Here is a 15957-nt window from a genome sequence, read left to right as displayed (position 1 = left end):
GGAATTTAGAGATTAGGAAAAATGGAAGATCGCGTTGTATGGTACAATGGTTGCTTTTTTGGGTAAAGACATTTTTCCTGGATTAAAAAAATGCGAATAAAACAATGGCGTAATCTGTAGGACACGTCACTCAATCAGCATTTAAGTGAGTGAGTTTGTTCGTGCGTATGTGTGTGTGTGATATTTTGATAGCTATAATTGCGGCTAATTCTATTTCTGATTAAAAAACAACAATTATCAGTGTGGTCCAATATTTAAAACAATTAATTGCTTAAAAGATTAGAAAACTGAGAAGTATGGATGACCTATTAGTAACAAATCTTTTAGGGATGAATAGCTAATAGACCATACTTACTTAGCTGGCTTGTGACAGAAGAGTTGTTTAATAAGTCGAACGTCGGTCTTTTGCACATCTCATCCTATTTGAAAGACTATATACCGAGATGTTGTCTTCTATTTGATCTTTCCATCGAATTCGTAGCCTTCCCCACCTTCATTTGGCTCGCTTTTATATGCCTTTGGAGCTTGTGGGGAATCCTAATCCATTCTCATAGCATGACCTAGCCAACGTAGACGATGCAGCTCGATCTTTCTGGCCATATCAGATGTCCGAGAATAGGTGGTACAACTCATAGTTCATTCGACGACGATATTCATCGTCGACACAGATCGGGCCATAGATCTTCCGGAGAATTTTTCTCCCAAATTTTTCTTCAATAGCTGCCTCGTCTGCTTGCCCAAGTATCCATGTTTCATATCCACACAACACCACGGGCAATATCAGCGTCTTGTAGAGTGTGAGTTTGGTTTGGCGAGAGATGGCCTTGATTTTGAGTTACTTACTCAGACCATAGTAGCATCTGTTGGCCAACAGTATTCTCCTGCGAATTTCAAAGCTGATGTTATTAGTTTTGTTTATGGCGGTACCGAGGTATATAAAATCGTTTACTATCTCAAATCTGTAGTTTTCAAGTTCCAAACTTGGTCCGATTCTACTGGACGTTTTGCATCAGCTTAGTCTTTTCGCCATTTACTGTCAGTTCACTTTGGCAGACTCCTTCTCAATTTGTACAAAGGTAGCTGTTACCGCTCGCAAAGTTCGACCCATTATGTCGATATTGTCGGCGAGTGACATATACAGCCTTATTCTGGATATTCGCTGGGAGATATCTCGCATATAAAAAATTTTTCGCTTTCACATTCTCGCCTTATTCTGAATGAGTAGGGAGACGCAAAAAATGCGAGATGCTGATTCGAGTTTTCGAAAATGGTGGTTGAAAAATAGATTTGTGTTGCCATATTGTAATTTAAGTTGTAATGTGTGTGGCCATATTGTAATTTAAGTTGCAATGTGTGTTGCCCCATTGTAATTTAATTGTGTAGGGGAGAGGGGGGCACCTTTGAACGTGGGGCACCTTTGAACAGCGCTCATAAAATCTTGGTTTAATATTTTTCCGACCCGCAACCACATTTTTGTATATGGCAATCTTGTTCTCTATATGCGTAAACCACTTTGGTTTGCTTTTTCAGTTGTCGAAAAATTGTGCATGGGTGACCATGTTTTCTCAGTGTCATTGTAAACTTTTATTCATTTGGTTGTAAGGGCGCAGGAAGAATTCTGTGATAGTTTTCTTTCGTCAAACAAATTTTTTGCATTCCAACAATCATTTCAAACATAACTAATGTAATTTCTGTCATATATATTTATTACAAAAAAAATTATTTTAAATTTCCGTAAAATGCCATGGGTGGGGCACCTTTGAACATGCCCTTTAAATTCGAGTAAAAAGCGGAGTTTTTAACTTTTGGCTTCGATTTCTCAAAATTTCAAATGGGCTAATAAGATTACGAAATTAACTGTATTTTTCACCATATTAATTTTAGTTTTTAAGTCATTTTATGTTTTAATAACTTTTGATCTAATTTTTTTAAATTTTGAACATTTTTTATATATTTTTTAATGAATTAATGCATTTCTGATATGTATTAATAAAATACATACATATTTAAACATAAACACTGTAAAAAACCATGTCGTTCACAAATATCAACCCCTGTTCAAAGCTGCCCCCCTGGGGGGGCAGTTTTGAACACTTTGAGTTCGTTCATTAAAACAGTAATAAAATATATTTATCAAGCTTATAGTGTGTCATATGTATATTCATTTTGAAGGTTACATATGTACCTATTAGTTAAAATTTATATGAAACCAAAAATTATAAAATAAAAAATTTTATAAGGCTTGAAAGCAAAAAGTGTTCAAAGGTGCCCCCCTCTCCCCTAATATTTTTCAATATTTCATTTTCTTGATTTTTTTATTAAAAATGTTTACTTTTTATTGTTATTTAAACTATATAACAATAAAAATGTGAAATATCAATAATCTGCTGTATAAATGCTTTGTAATTAAAAGATAATAAATTAAAGTTTAAAAATATGGCAACCTACAATATGGCATGTGAAACAGCTGTTCATTGTTTTGATGCAATTTGATGCAACAACTACAACTGAGAATACAACAACGAATAATGGAAAGAAATCTGCGATTGAATTAATTAATTCAGTTTATTATTTCACTACCTAATTGTGTGCCTTTTTATTTAATTTCGATATTTATTTCCCCAGATTCTTAAAATGGCCTGTTATTTTATGATTTGCTCCTACTCCTTTATTTCTTCCATCAAATCATGCACACGATAATTTAAAAAAAAAAATTTTTTTTGTTCTTTCATAATTTTTATTTAAGTTTTTCACTGTTAAGCGGCTAATCAGGCAAATTTGGGTTTTCCATAATTTTTAAAATTTTTTCTTGAGAGACAGATCCTCACCCAAAATGTCTGTATTTCGCCTCTAAAAATCAAACTCGACTAAATATTCCTTATTACCTTTATACATTTCTTGGCAATACTTGCTTCAGCATGCATCGTTATCAATAGGATTTCCAATGGCATTTTATTGGTTGTTTTCCAGTTAAAAATTTGCTTACTATCATTTATAATATTCTAAATCGTCATAGAATAAGTATTGTGTAAATATTTTTCATAAAAATAGTTATTACTTATGTTTTTGTAGTCAACTCCCCTTAAATTTATTAGCGAAAATTTTCGCACAAAATTTCCTACTCCCTGTAATTCAGAATACCTAATTTTTCCCCAAAGCGGATTTTTTCGCTTTCGAACTTCATTCAGAATAAGGCGAAAGCGAGAATGCGAAAAAATTCACTGGAAAATGTTGTTCAGAATAAGGCGAAGGGAAAGAGCGAGTAAATTCACATGGAATTGACATCCAGAATAAGGCTGATACTGTTTCTGTTCATTTTTGCATCTCGTATGACCTTTTCCAGCAAGATGTTAAACAGGTCACCCGACAAACAATCACCATGTCTGAATCCTCGTTCGATATTGAAGGGCTACGAGAGGTCCTTTCAGGCTTTAACTACTTATTTTGTGTCAGTTAAATTTATCCTGCATAGCCGCATTAAGTTTGCAGGAATGCCAAACGTAAACACCTCTAAACGGATAGGGCTGTCGAATGTGGCTTTATAGTCAACGAAAAGGTGGAATGTGTCGATGTGCCAGTTCATCCCATCGGTCCACTCCTTCTAGTACTTCCCACACAAAATTTAGGTGAACATGATTTGAAACAAACTTTGTACAACCTATTTTTTACCATTGTTGGAAGATGGGACCCATCGGTGCACTTCTTCTGGTTCCTCCCCCCACAAAATGTTAAAATTTTGAAATTTTCTTAATTCGATATCAAACGAATGAAATGTCCGATTTGATCCAAACTTTGCAAATTGTAATACTTTTACCAAACCCCCTGCCAGCAGAGTGTTAAAAATGTTTTTTTTTTTTAAATCAATCACATTTGATTTTGAGATATGCAATGAAGACATTACGGCGTCTATGATCTCACTCGCTGAGGCATCATGTTAACAATTGAAATAACAATTCAATTAGTTTTGTTTTTTTTACTATGAAAAAACAACAACATTTCAAATAATGCAAAAAAATTAGTTCTACATTTTGAATAGATTGAGGGATTTATTGTTTTTTTTTTTTTATTGCAACAATTTTAAGTTCAGCAACAAGATAATCGGCAAATGCATGCATGGCTATACAAAAGCCATACCATGAGAGAAAAGAGTTCAGGCCCATGGCCAGAGAAAGAGTAGTGAAAGTATGTTGCACATACATGAATTACATATATATATATGTGTGTGTATAGTATATATACAGTTATAGTATATAATATCTCTTTGTGGCATCTCTCTAACTCTTTCTCTTTATTCGACGATCATTCTCGACCAAAGTGAACCACAATGGGATGGATGAACGAATGTACTTCAAAATCATTTATGGCCAGCAGCAGAGTCGTCACCTTAATTGGATTACGTGTATTTTGTTTTTTGCATACGCATCAAAGTCAAAAAAAAAAAAATACACACAATAATAAATTAGCAGCCCATTTGTTGGGTATAAGTAAGTAGATGTAAATTTTTGTAGATCTATCAAGAACATTCAAGCTGTTTTTTTCGCCAATTATTTGCAGACTTTTGTTGAGTAGTTTTTTTTCTCGTTTTAATTGTCTAAAAGAGAAATAAATAAAAAAGTAAAAAGTCTTTTTGTTTGTGATTTATTTTCTGGGAAATTCCAATTAAAAAAATAAACAAAACAAATGTTTTTTTGCACAATTAAATTTCTTACTACCGTTAACTCATAACCTGGACCATGACAATTATTATGGCCGGCGATAAGACTAGGCCTGCCATCATATTTTAAATGACAAACACTTGTTCTGGTGAAAAATGCTATCTTTGAACAGTCAGCGAAAATTCTATCTTTGAACAGCCAGCCTCACACCTAGGTTATCGCTTATTTCTCGAAGGAGTAGCATCAGCCGCACACTTATTCGACAATGTCTTCATTGTTTATAAAACGAAATTGAAAACGAAAAAAAGTACCGCTCTTATCGCTAATTGCAAATTGTCAACAATTACCAATTCTGGAAAAATCATCCATCACACTGTTGGGTTCGTCAATGGACATTGTTGTCATCTGCCAACTTTGTGTTGTTGTTTCATTAAGGAAACAAATGAATGCAGGGCTTTGTTCTCAAGCTGCAAGCAGCAATGATCGACTTTTTCTTTTTCAAGAATACATTTTTTATCAACACTTCATCCTGATGTGTAATGGGGGTATATTGTGTTTCATCGAAATATCTCGGACCGCTCCTTCTAACCTCACAAAGGTTCAAAATTTTCTGTTTTTATAAAACCAATGTAAAGCGCATGGAATGTCCGACTTGATCTAAACTTTGAAAATCGTAATATTTTCACCAAACCTAGATCATGTCCAAAGATGGGAACCATCGTTCCAATCCTTCTGGCATCCCTCCCAGAAAGAGTCGAAATTTCGAAACAATTTTTAATTCAATATCAAACAAATGGATTGACCGATTTGATCCAAACTTTATAAATCGTAATATTTTCATCAAACCTAGATCATGTCCGAAGATGGGAACCATCGACCCACACCTTCTGGTACCTCCCACACAAAACGTCAAAATTTCGAAAATTTCTTAATTCAATAACAAACCCGATTTGATGCAAACATGGAAAATCGTAACACTTGTATCAAACCTCGATCATGTCCAAAGATGTGACCCATCGACTCAGGTTGGACCCGTCGTCGGTCCACTTCTTCCAGCACCTCCCCCACAAAGTATCAACATTTCGAACATTTTTTTTAATTCAATATCAAGCGAATAGAATGTTCGATTTGATCCAAACATTACAAATCATATTTTCTTCAAACCTATCAACATTTCGACAAAGAATCAAAAATTTTTTTTTGAATTCAATATCATTTTTTCCACTTTGCAAATCGTAATATCTTTACCAAATCTATATCATGTCATCTGGTACCTCCCCCACAATATTTTAAAATTTTGACAATTTGTTAATTCAACACCAAACAAATGGAATGCCCGATTTTCTCCAAACATTGCAAATCGTAAATCGCAAATCGATGGTACCCGTAGGACCACTCCTTCTGGTACCTCCCCACAAAGTGTTACAATTTTGAAAATTTCATAATAATAATGGAATTTTCGATTTGACTCAAACTTTGTAAATCTTAATACTTTTACCAAACCTAGTTCATGTCCGAAGATGGGACCCATCCACCCACTCCTTCTGGTACCTCCCCACTATGAGTCAAAATTTTGAAAATTTCTTAATTCAATATCAAACGAATGGAATGTCCGATATTAAATTGAAGAAATTAACCCGTATTAAAAAAAACAACTCTTATAATTTCCTTAAATTACATTAGGTTTTATTTGTATTTTTTGTTTTTTCTTTTATTGTATTTTATTTACCAACAAACGTTTTGGCTAAATCAGTTCATAAAACTTAGTTTGTTTTGTATTTTATTAGTATTATTCAAATTATCATATATTCTAATTTTTCATAAATTAGCCAATATGTGTGTGTGTGATAAATGCTCTTTTCTTTTAATATATAAATATATTTCTTTTTAAGTTTGTTTGTTTCGAAGTCAAGAGGAGGAGTTTACTTAAAAAATATAGAGGATGCAGAGTTAAAAAAAGAAAATAAAGATTGCATTTGATACGATTATTTTGTAATTATTTCAAATACAAATAATATGAAGAGTAAATTAAAACTAAAACGTAGTTGACTACTATTTTTGTTTAGTAAAAAAATAATTGAGTAGGTTGATTGATTGATGGATGGTGGACCGTTTTTTTCTCTCAATTGTCTTTCATCGCGTGGGTAGTTGGGGGGTTTGTGGTGTCTCGACATCATCACCATCATTATTATTACTATGTGATATATATTTGTTTGTGTGTACATAAAGATGATGCCGCCGTTACCTGCCGCGCCTTAACATTTAGTAATATTTTCGCTTTTCGATTTTTAATACAAGAAATTAAGAAAATGACTAAAAAAATAATTCTAAAATTTATATTTTCATATCGTTGACATAGGCATCTAATTCGGCATCAAGCTCTTCAGCTGTGGGTGTTGGTTTGTTGGCGGCCCGAGTATTGCCACCACCACCGGCTTTACGATTTGCGGGTCCACCACGACGAGCACCGCCACCACCAGCGGCTAAAAAAGTAAACAAAATAATAGCATTTAAAATATATTCGGTGGAAGGTTGTATGAAGTTATGTTAACTTACCACCACCTCTTCGGTTGCCACCAACAGGTTGTCTTCTTCTATTGGGACTGGGTCCGGTGGTATTGTTACGTACAGGTGCTCTGGTTGCAGCAGTAACTGCTGAGGCATCAGTCAAAAATTGTATACTCATTGGTCTGCCATCCAACGGTACACCATTGTATTGTTTGATGGCCTTCAATGCATCGGAACGCCTTTCAAAGACAACATCAGCAGTTCCTGTAATTCAAAAAAATATTAGTTTTCAAAAGTTGAAAAAATATTTTCTTTAATGTTTAGAAAACCTTTCCTATAAAAATGTCGCCTAAAATATACCACCTAATAAAAATTTGTTTTTAAGATTTTTCTTTTAGAAAATTTCATCCTTGATGGAATTTTTTTATATAGAAAAATTCATCCATGAAGGAATACATTTTCCATAGAAGTCTATCATTGATGATTTTTCATATAGAAAAATTTATCATTTATGACTTTTCCTATAGAAAAATTATGTCCCTGATGACTTTTCCCACAAAAAAGTTTCTTTTCACATAGAATGGTTCCTACGGATTAATTTTCCTATACAAAAGTTCATCCAGGCTGAATTTTTCTATAGAAAAGTTCATGCAGGATGAATTTGCCTACAAAAAAGTTAACCTTTGACGAATTTTCCTGTACAAAAGTTCATCCAGCAAGAAATTTTCTATAGAAAAGTTCATCAAGAATGAACTTCCTATAGAACAATTCATGTAGGAATAATAAAGTTAATTCAGAATGAATTTTCCCAAGCAAAAGTTCACCTATAATTCATTCATCTATACAAAGCTTCATCCATTAGAAAAATGTAATCCAAAACTAATTTCTCTATAGAAAAAAAGTTCCAGAATTATCAAAAAAAAAAAAAAAAAAAATCATCTAAAATGAATTCTCATATACAAAAGCTGATAAAGGATGGATTTTCCTATTTCATGATCATTCGTGATGAATATTCCTGTACAAAAATCCAAAGTCCATAAAAAAAGTTCATCGAGAATGAAATTTCCTTCAGAAAAGTTCATCGGGGATGAATTTTCCTAAACTTTTGTATAATAAAATTACATGCGGATTAATCTTTTTTCGAAAAAAAAAATCATTGTGGATGAACTTTTCTATTGGACAATGAAATTACATGCGGATTAATCTGTTTTCGAAAAAAGTCTTCCTGGATGAACTTTTCTATTGGACAATGACCTGCAGGTAAACTCTCTGTATAGACAATTTTAATCATGGATGTGCATCCATTTCCTGTAATGTTCATTCATTTCTAAACAGAAATTCATCCCAGATGAACTTTTCTAAACAGAAATTCATCTCGGATGAACTTTTCCAAACATAAATTCATCACGAATGATTTTTTCTGTAGGGAAATTAAAATTAATTAATTAAGTTCATCGAGGATAAATTTTCCTTTAGAAAAGTTCATCGAGGATGAATTTTCCTTTATGAAAGTTCATCCAAAATGAATTCTCCTATACAAATAAGCTTAATAAAAATGAATTTTCAATAAAAAATCATACAGGATGAATTTTTTATAAAGAAGTTTATTCAGGATTATTTTTTCTATACAAAAGTTTATCCAGGAAGAATTGTCCTATTGAAATTTTCTTCCATGAATTAATTCCCTTACAGAAAAAAATCATCCGGGATGAATTTCTGTTTGTTTTAGAAGAAAATATTGGTTTGTGTACGAGAAACTAAACTTGATTTTGTGGAGTTGACAAAACAGGGAATGCAGCGGTTGCAGATCAGATCGATCGATTGATTTTGAATAACACTCGAGGGGAAATGGTTAGAAATGTGAAAGCTGGTCCTTCATCATCAGCAGACTTTTTTCGAGTTTTGCTAAATATAGCTGAATGAATTAATTCCCCTACAGAAAAAATCATCCGGGATGAATTACTGTTTAGAAAAGTTCATCCGTGATGAATTTCTGTTTAGAAAAGTTCATCCATGATTAAAATTGTCTATACAGAGAGTTTATCCGCAGTTCATTTTCCAATAGAAAAGTTCATCCGCAATGAATTATTTCTAAAAAAAGATTAATCCGCAAGTGATTTCCTTATACAAAAGTTTATCTGTGATAAATTTTCCCGTAGAAAAGTTCACTTGAAATCAGTTTTCCTACAGAAAAGTTCATCCGGAATGAATGCCTTTATTAAAAAAGTTCATCCGTGATGAATTTTCCCAAAAAGATTAATCCGCAAATAATTTTCAAATACAACATTTTATCTGCGATAAATTTTCCCATTGGCAAGTTCATCCGAAATCAGTTTTCCTACAGGAGAGTTCATCCTTAATGCATGAACTCTTCTGTAAAAAGCATACATCATTGATAAATTCTCATTCACGGTATCTTTCTGCACAAGATCTCAACATTGACGATTCATTCTGTGGAACCAAATTTCCTCATTAAAATATATTATCTTCCATCCCTAATAATCTTTCATTCCTTTTCTACAAGACAAACATTATACAACATTTCTTATTAAAACATCAAAATGTGAATATACCAACTTACCCAATGATCTACCCGAACGATCGTAATGTACAGCCGCCTTCTTCAGCGGTCCAAATTCGGTGAACAACTCCTTGATATCCGAATCCGATACGCCATAATCCAAATTTGATACTAACAGCTTTGCCGAGTCGGACGATTTCAAAATTCCACGTTTAGGTCCATCGTACATGTCATGTTTCCAAGCGCTGTTTACATCGCCCTAGAGTGAAGTAGGAGTAGGTACAAGTTGCAACAGAAGTTCGACTTTTGTGTTTTGTTTGTTTGTTTGATTGATTGCTTTGTTACTGTACTAAAGGATTTTTTTATTTTGTTTCTATTTTTTGTTTTGTTTGAGAAGAAAATCTTGGTTTGTGTACGAGAAACTAAACTTGATTTTGTGGAGTTGACAAAACAGGGAATGCAGCGGTTGCAGATCAGATCGATTGATTGATTGATTTTGAATAACACTCGAGGGGAAATGGTTAAAAATGTGAAAGCTGGTCCTTCATCATCAGCAGACTTTTTTTTTCGAGTTTTGCTAAAAATAGCTGTAAAACGTTGCTAAATTCTAGAGAATGAACCTCCCCCAACATCGATGCCGGGGGAGTTTTTACTTGGGTTGTTTCAAAAAAAAGGAAATTATTTTATATCGCAAAAAATGTGATTTGATTTTTAGATTTTTTGGGGGGGAAATTTTCATTGTAAATAGGTAGCAAATGTGATTGGTAGTAGTGGTAACACAATAACAAAGTTTGGTCAATACAAAATTATGTTGTATAGTAGTAGCAGTTGTTGTTGTTGAAATTGAAGATAAGCATTGGCAAAACGTAGTTTATTTTAGCTTTCATTATTTTGGTAATAAAAACTGATTTGATGAAATGCGAATAAGTGGGAGAAACGATGCAAATAAAAAAAACAGCAACAACAGCCAGCGATTGATGCCATTTGTCATTTTTGGATTTATCACGCACAGTACAGACAGTGTTGCCACATTCATTTGTGTGTTGTAGTTCTCTCCGCTCATTCGCTCTTTCCTCTCTCTCCCGTTCCCGCTCTTTATCTATATATGTATTTTAGCATCTTTCTTTAGGTTTTATATTCTTTGCATTTTTACGATGATGTCCCGTTATGAGGCCATTTTCTTTTTTTCGCAATGGAAATTTTCTTCATAATTCTGAATCTGAATACCGTTGTGTTTTTTGGGAAACAAAATGTTAAAAATTTGTTTAAAAATTCAATTGAATTATCTGCCACAGCCGTATTTGTTTGTTTTCTCCGCTCGTTTTTCTTTCTTGCTCTCCTCTCCTGATAACGATGTTTGACAAATATTATGTTCACATTTTTGTCTTTGTTAACAAGCCAGGTGTGAGCCATTTTGTAAAACTCGTTGCTTGGTGTTTTTTTTTTTACTTTTTTTGGTTTAATGAATTTCATCATAGCTTTACCCTTGAGAATTTGGCTTTTTGTATTCCGCCAGCACCACGGCCTTTAATAACAGCACCGCCGCCGCCAGGTTTACGTGGAGAAATTGGTGCACGACGTCCAGCACCACGACGTGCCCCTTGATTTGCACCGCCACCGCGTCTATTTGCCGCTGCAACGCCACCACGATTTCCACCAACTTTTTTATTTTGTCCACGATTGGATTTGATAATGTCGTCCAAACTCATTTCAATTTTATCCACCATTTTGTTTAATTTATTTTCTTCTTGCGTAACTGTACACGATAATATGCGAAAAATAATTAATTAAATTGTCTTTTTTATTCCCTTTTACGCCGCGGACAAAAATAAAGATCGTCGGTGATTTCACTCGTAAAACAACTAAACCTTGATACGCGGTTGGTGGTCGGTCGGAAATAAATGAAAAAACACGCTTGGATAGCATTCAGTGTGGATGGATAGCTCATGCAGTTATTGATTACTATTTATCGATTGTTATCGGTTACTTTCACAGGGGTTGTTTTTAGAGGTTATGTTACATTTGCAACGAACATATTTAGATGAAAATAGAATTAATCCAAAAAAGTGTGTATTAGTAGATTCTTGCAGTACGGGAACAGAAAATATGTCGAAGGCCACTCTACAGTGATTTCATGAAATAAATTAAACAGAATTATGAGATCTTAAACGGCATATACATTAGCATTTTTGACAGGGTTAACCTACTTTATGAGGATTTATTTGACATATATGCAAAGGGATTGATTAAAGTTATTTACACAAGCGTTGAGAACATTTCGAATGTCTGTCAGCTGGTATTTGTCTGCATGTACACACACTCTCTCACTTGTCCACAAAAAGAAAATAATTGTTACCACGAATTTTATAATAAGAAAATAATATTTTAACGCAATTTTTTTTTGGAATTTGATATTAGTAATATTTTTATTTCCTCTAATACGTATTTTCGGATTTCTCTTGAATGAAAATCATCTGAAAGAGACAAAATCATTTCAGAGGCTCAGTGCACATATCGGTGGTATCGTCATTCGATAATTGTAAATGTGCTTTAAATAAATACAAATCGAGCAAGAACGACGAAAATTCAGCTCGATTTTTCAAATATGTTCATATAATACTTAAAGTGCATTTAGATTCAAGAAATTCACTCTATCTTCAATGGCAAATATGACGTATACGCTACGGAATTGACGTTTGAAATCACCTATAAAATATAGTTCATAAAGAGGTCTGTTCATGTGCTGCAGGAATCTACTATTTTGTACTACTATAACCATTTTTCCTTTATAATATCGAAAAAAAAATTAAAAAATTGTAGTAAAAATAGTAGATTCAAATTTATGTGTCTGTTCCAGATCCTGTAGGATGTACAATTATTTACAACGATAACAATTTTCCTTTTGGTCTGTTCCTGTACTGCAAGAATTTACAAGTTTTTACTATTTTTTTTTTTTTTTTGATATCATAAAGGAAAAAAGTGTTATCATAGCAACAAAATAGTAGATTATTGTACGGGAACAGACCATTAATGTCATTGAAAAGAATGGAATCCAATTCTTGCAGTACGGGAACAGATCAATAGTGTGTACATCGGTTAATGTAAACATAGCATTAAATTCGATAAACATTATCGCCATGATTTCGATAATTTCAAGTGCATTGTAATTGATATCGTGTTATCACTATTCAAGTGGGTTCCATTATCAATAGGGTGTTCTAAGTGTATTTCTTTGGCCAAAGTTTTAAGTTTTACTTAAGTGGAGAAGTTGGAAAAGTGTAAAATAGTTTGTATAGAAAATAAATATGTTTATAGTTGCAATAACGGGTGGAATAGCAACTGGCAAAAGCACAGTTAGCAAAGTTTTTCAAGACAATGGTATTCCGGTCATAGATGCCGATAAAATCGCCCGACAAAGTAAGATTCTAAACCAAATAAATCATAATTAGGAAATGACCTAAATTAATAACTATTTTTGCGTTTGTAGTTGTGGAGCCTGGCACACCCTGCTGGCATAAAATTAAAGAAGTATTTGGAGATGAGGTATTCTTACCCACACGTGAAATTAATCGTGCCGCATTGGGAAAGGCCATCTTCAATGACAAGGAGTTGAGGGGAAAACTAAATAAAATTACACATCCTGTGATACATCGTACCATATTCAAAGAAGTTTTTAAGCATTTTATGACTGGGAAGGCATGGATTGTCTTGGATTTGCCATTGCTCTTTGAAACGGGCATTTTAATGGATTTTATACATAAAATTATTTGTGTTACATGGTAGGCCACAAATATGAACTTCGGTGTTCTTCCAGTATTTTTACTTTGGAAATTATTTTTAGCGATCCCGACAAACAATTAAAACGTTTAATCGAACGCAGTGAACTATCCGAGGAAGATGCCAAGAAACGTATCGACTCCCAAATGCCTCTGGAAAAGAAATGTGAGAAGTCGCACTTTGTAATTGACAATAATGGTTCCATTGAGGATGCCCAGGCGGCAGCCCAACGCATTTGCAATATGATGAATGAAAGTAAACAGCATTGGCGCAATCGCTTGAGTCTGCTCGGTTTCGTGTTTGCCATACTATTTGTTTTGTACTATGTAAACAAAATATTTAACATTTTTCCAAGTTTAGGTAGCATTAAAAGCTAAAGTAATTGTTCCATATACTACTGAATAAATAATTGGATTTTTTAATATAGCCACAGACTAGCCAAATATGTATGTACACAAAGACAAAAAGTTAGAAAAAGTAAATACCAACAGATGTTATATGCTATAAATTAGTAATTATTTTATTTTAGCAGTGCATCCACAATCCAATAATAATTATAATAAATTATTTATGACTCTAATTGGTTTTTTGTTTTTTTTTACAAACTTATTTTAATATTAGATTAATACTTTTCCCCCTACTAATTTGTTGTCTCTGCTGGTGGTATTTCCTTTTCCATTTCTTCCTTCTTATTTTGTTGCAATCGTTCTTCCACCGCCTCAAGACGTTTGTTCATTGCGCCCAATGAGTCCAGCAGTCCCTTTTGTATTTCACCATAACGTTTCATGGCCAATATTAAACTTTCTTCGATAAGTTCCGCCTGCTGGGCAAATTCTTTATTGTCTTCGTTGATTTGTTTTAGCTTGTCCACGCAACCACCGGGAATGTTACGAAAATATTCCGCCCCCAATGTCGGCTCCAATTCTTTGACACGTTCCAGTTGTTGAAATTGTGTATGCAAATCATTGGCCACAGCATTAAGATACACTTCCTTGGCACGAACCTGTTGATTTTCCTCAAGGAAATGTGGATCCAAATATGTTTCCAATTCTTCACTGCGATCTACAATTGCTTTGATTTTGTCACGGCCCGAAATGGCTTCGTTAACAATGTTATTGGCCGATATTAGGGAGTCGACAATATTCTCCGTTGGTGCCTTTGATGATTCACCAGAAGAATTTCCATCTTGGGGGACACCCAAAATACGTGTCAGGGTATCTATGCGTTTTTCCAAAATGTCGAGAGCCTCCATGTTTTGCGCTGATTGGAATGAAATAATTGAGTACTTGCAAAAAAATCTATTTTTTATTTTCAATGATGTCAACAAATACCAAGTGATTTTTTTTTTCTTAGGGATATGTAGATCGTTTTGTGACGATTACTATGGTCGATTAGTTATTAATCTATCTATGTATCCCTTGGTATGTTCACGTCAAAGACATAAAAGTATATTCACGTACTGCAAGAATCGACTACTTTTTACTATGATAACGAATTTTCCTTTATGATATCGAAGAAAATAGTAAAATCTAGTAAATTCTTGCTGTACGGGAACAGACCACCTAATAGCAAATAACTTGGTTATTATTGACATAAGCTGTGATATCGTATTGTACACAGAATTGGAAATTAATTGTCTGTTTCCTGAAAATATTGATACAAAACGGATCAAGGAAAGTCTTAACTCTAGTTTAGTAAAAAGGATAAGATTTTTCTGAATTTTTTTTCCAGAGGTATGTATTTTTATCATAATTGAGGTGATATCTTTTTTTCTTGGGGGACATAACCGGTTATTTGACCCGGAAGTTCGGGTACCCGGTTACATCCGGTTCTACGGATCGGATGGGAATCAAAAGTTATAAAAATACCTTTCCATTGAGTGGTGATATGATGGCGTTATCTCAAACCGTTTTGGAGATACAGTCAAATAACTGGGTTTTGGACCCCGATTTTATTGAAAAACCCCCTAAAAGTCGAACATGGGTCCATTATAGTCCCCCTCCAATCATGACTCAATTTATAGACCACAATTTGCCCATTCCAAAATGGTGCGATATGTGGCTTTAACCGGGTACGCCCCCCAGAAAAAAGATATCCTCATAATTGTGGATCAAAAGATACCCGGGCCAAATAACCGGGTACGTCCCCCCAGAAAAAAGATATCCACATAATTAGGGTAAAAATACCTATCTCTAGAAAAAAAATCAGAAAAATCTGATCTATTTTACTAAACTACAGTTGTTCCCAAGGAAAATATATTAATTCGGATTTAAAGAGAGTAGCCGGAGAAACTGTGCAACATCTATTGGCTTTAGCCATAAGTCTATAGACAATAGATGGTGTGTGTGTGTGTCGTGAGGGCTTTGTTGGCAGGAGGAACACCTATTTAGGGTTCCGTAACAATGCACTCCCGATACGAATTCAGAACATTGCTGTACCTCCTTAGTTGTTGCAGAATCGAACGGGAAGAAGCCTCTCATTGCAGGAGGAGGTAGG

General features: G+C 33.9%; 3 protein-coding genes across 3 annotated transcripts; 1 reads left to right on the top strand and 2 right to left on the bottom strand.

Moving 5' to 3' along the window:
* Positions 1-6986: 6986 nt before the first annotated feature.
* LOC133327923 (THO complex subunit 4) lies at positions 6987-11464 on the bottom strand. Its single transcript, XM_061536459.1, has 4 exons — positions 11169-11464; positions 9745-9943; positions 7233-7427; positions 6987-7138 (listed from the first exon to the last, which is right to left on the bottom strand). Exons 1-4 carry the CDS (start codon positions 11409-11411, stop codon positions 6990-6992), a joined length of 786 nt encoding a protein of 261 aa, XP_061392443.1. The 5' UTR covers positions 11412-11464; the 3' UTR covers positions 6987-6989.
* A 1519-nt stretch (positions 11465-12983) lies between these two features.
* LOC133327949 (dephospho-CoA kinase) lies at positions 12984-13838 on the top strand. Its single transcript, XM_061536493.1, has 3 exons — positions 12984-13101; positions 13172-13463; positions 13526-13838. The coding sequence occupies exons 1-3, from the start codon at positions 12990-12992 to the stop codon at positions 13836-13838; spliced, it is 717 nt and encodes a 238-aa protein (XP_061392477.1). The 5' UTR covers positions 12984-12989.
* Positions 13839-14101: 263 nt separating this feature from the next.
* LOC133327948 (uncharacterized) lies at positions 14102-14713 on the bottom strand. Its single transcript, XM_061536492.1, has one exon. The coding sequence runs from the start codon at positions 14711-14713 to the stop codon at positions 14102-14104; it is 612 nt and encodes a 203-aa protein (XP_061392476.1).
* Between the last annotated feature and the right edge of the window lie 1244 nt (positions 14714-15957).

This window comes from Musca vetustissima, unplaced genomic scaffold, assembly GCF_032173495.1.
Source record: "Musca vetustissima isolate MV318-11 ecotype Yass unplaced genomic scaffold, APGP_CSIRO_Mvet_v1 utg13007, whole genome shotgun sequence".
Lineage (NCBI taxonomy): Eukaryota > Metazoa > Arthropoda > Insecta > Diptera > Muscidae > Musca > Musca vetustissima.
This window is presented reverse-complemented; position numbering and strand designations above follow the sequence as displayed.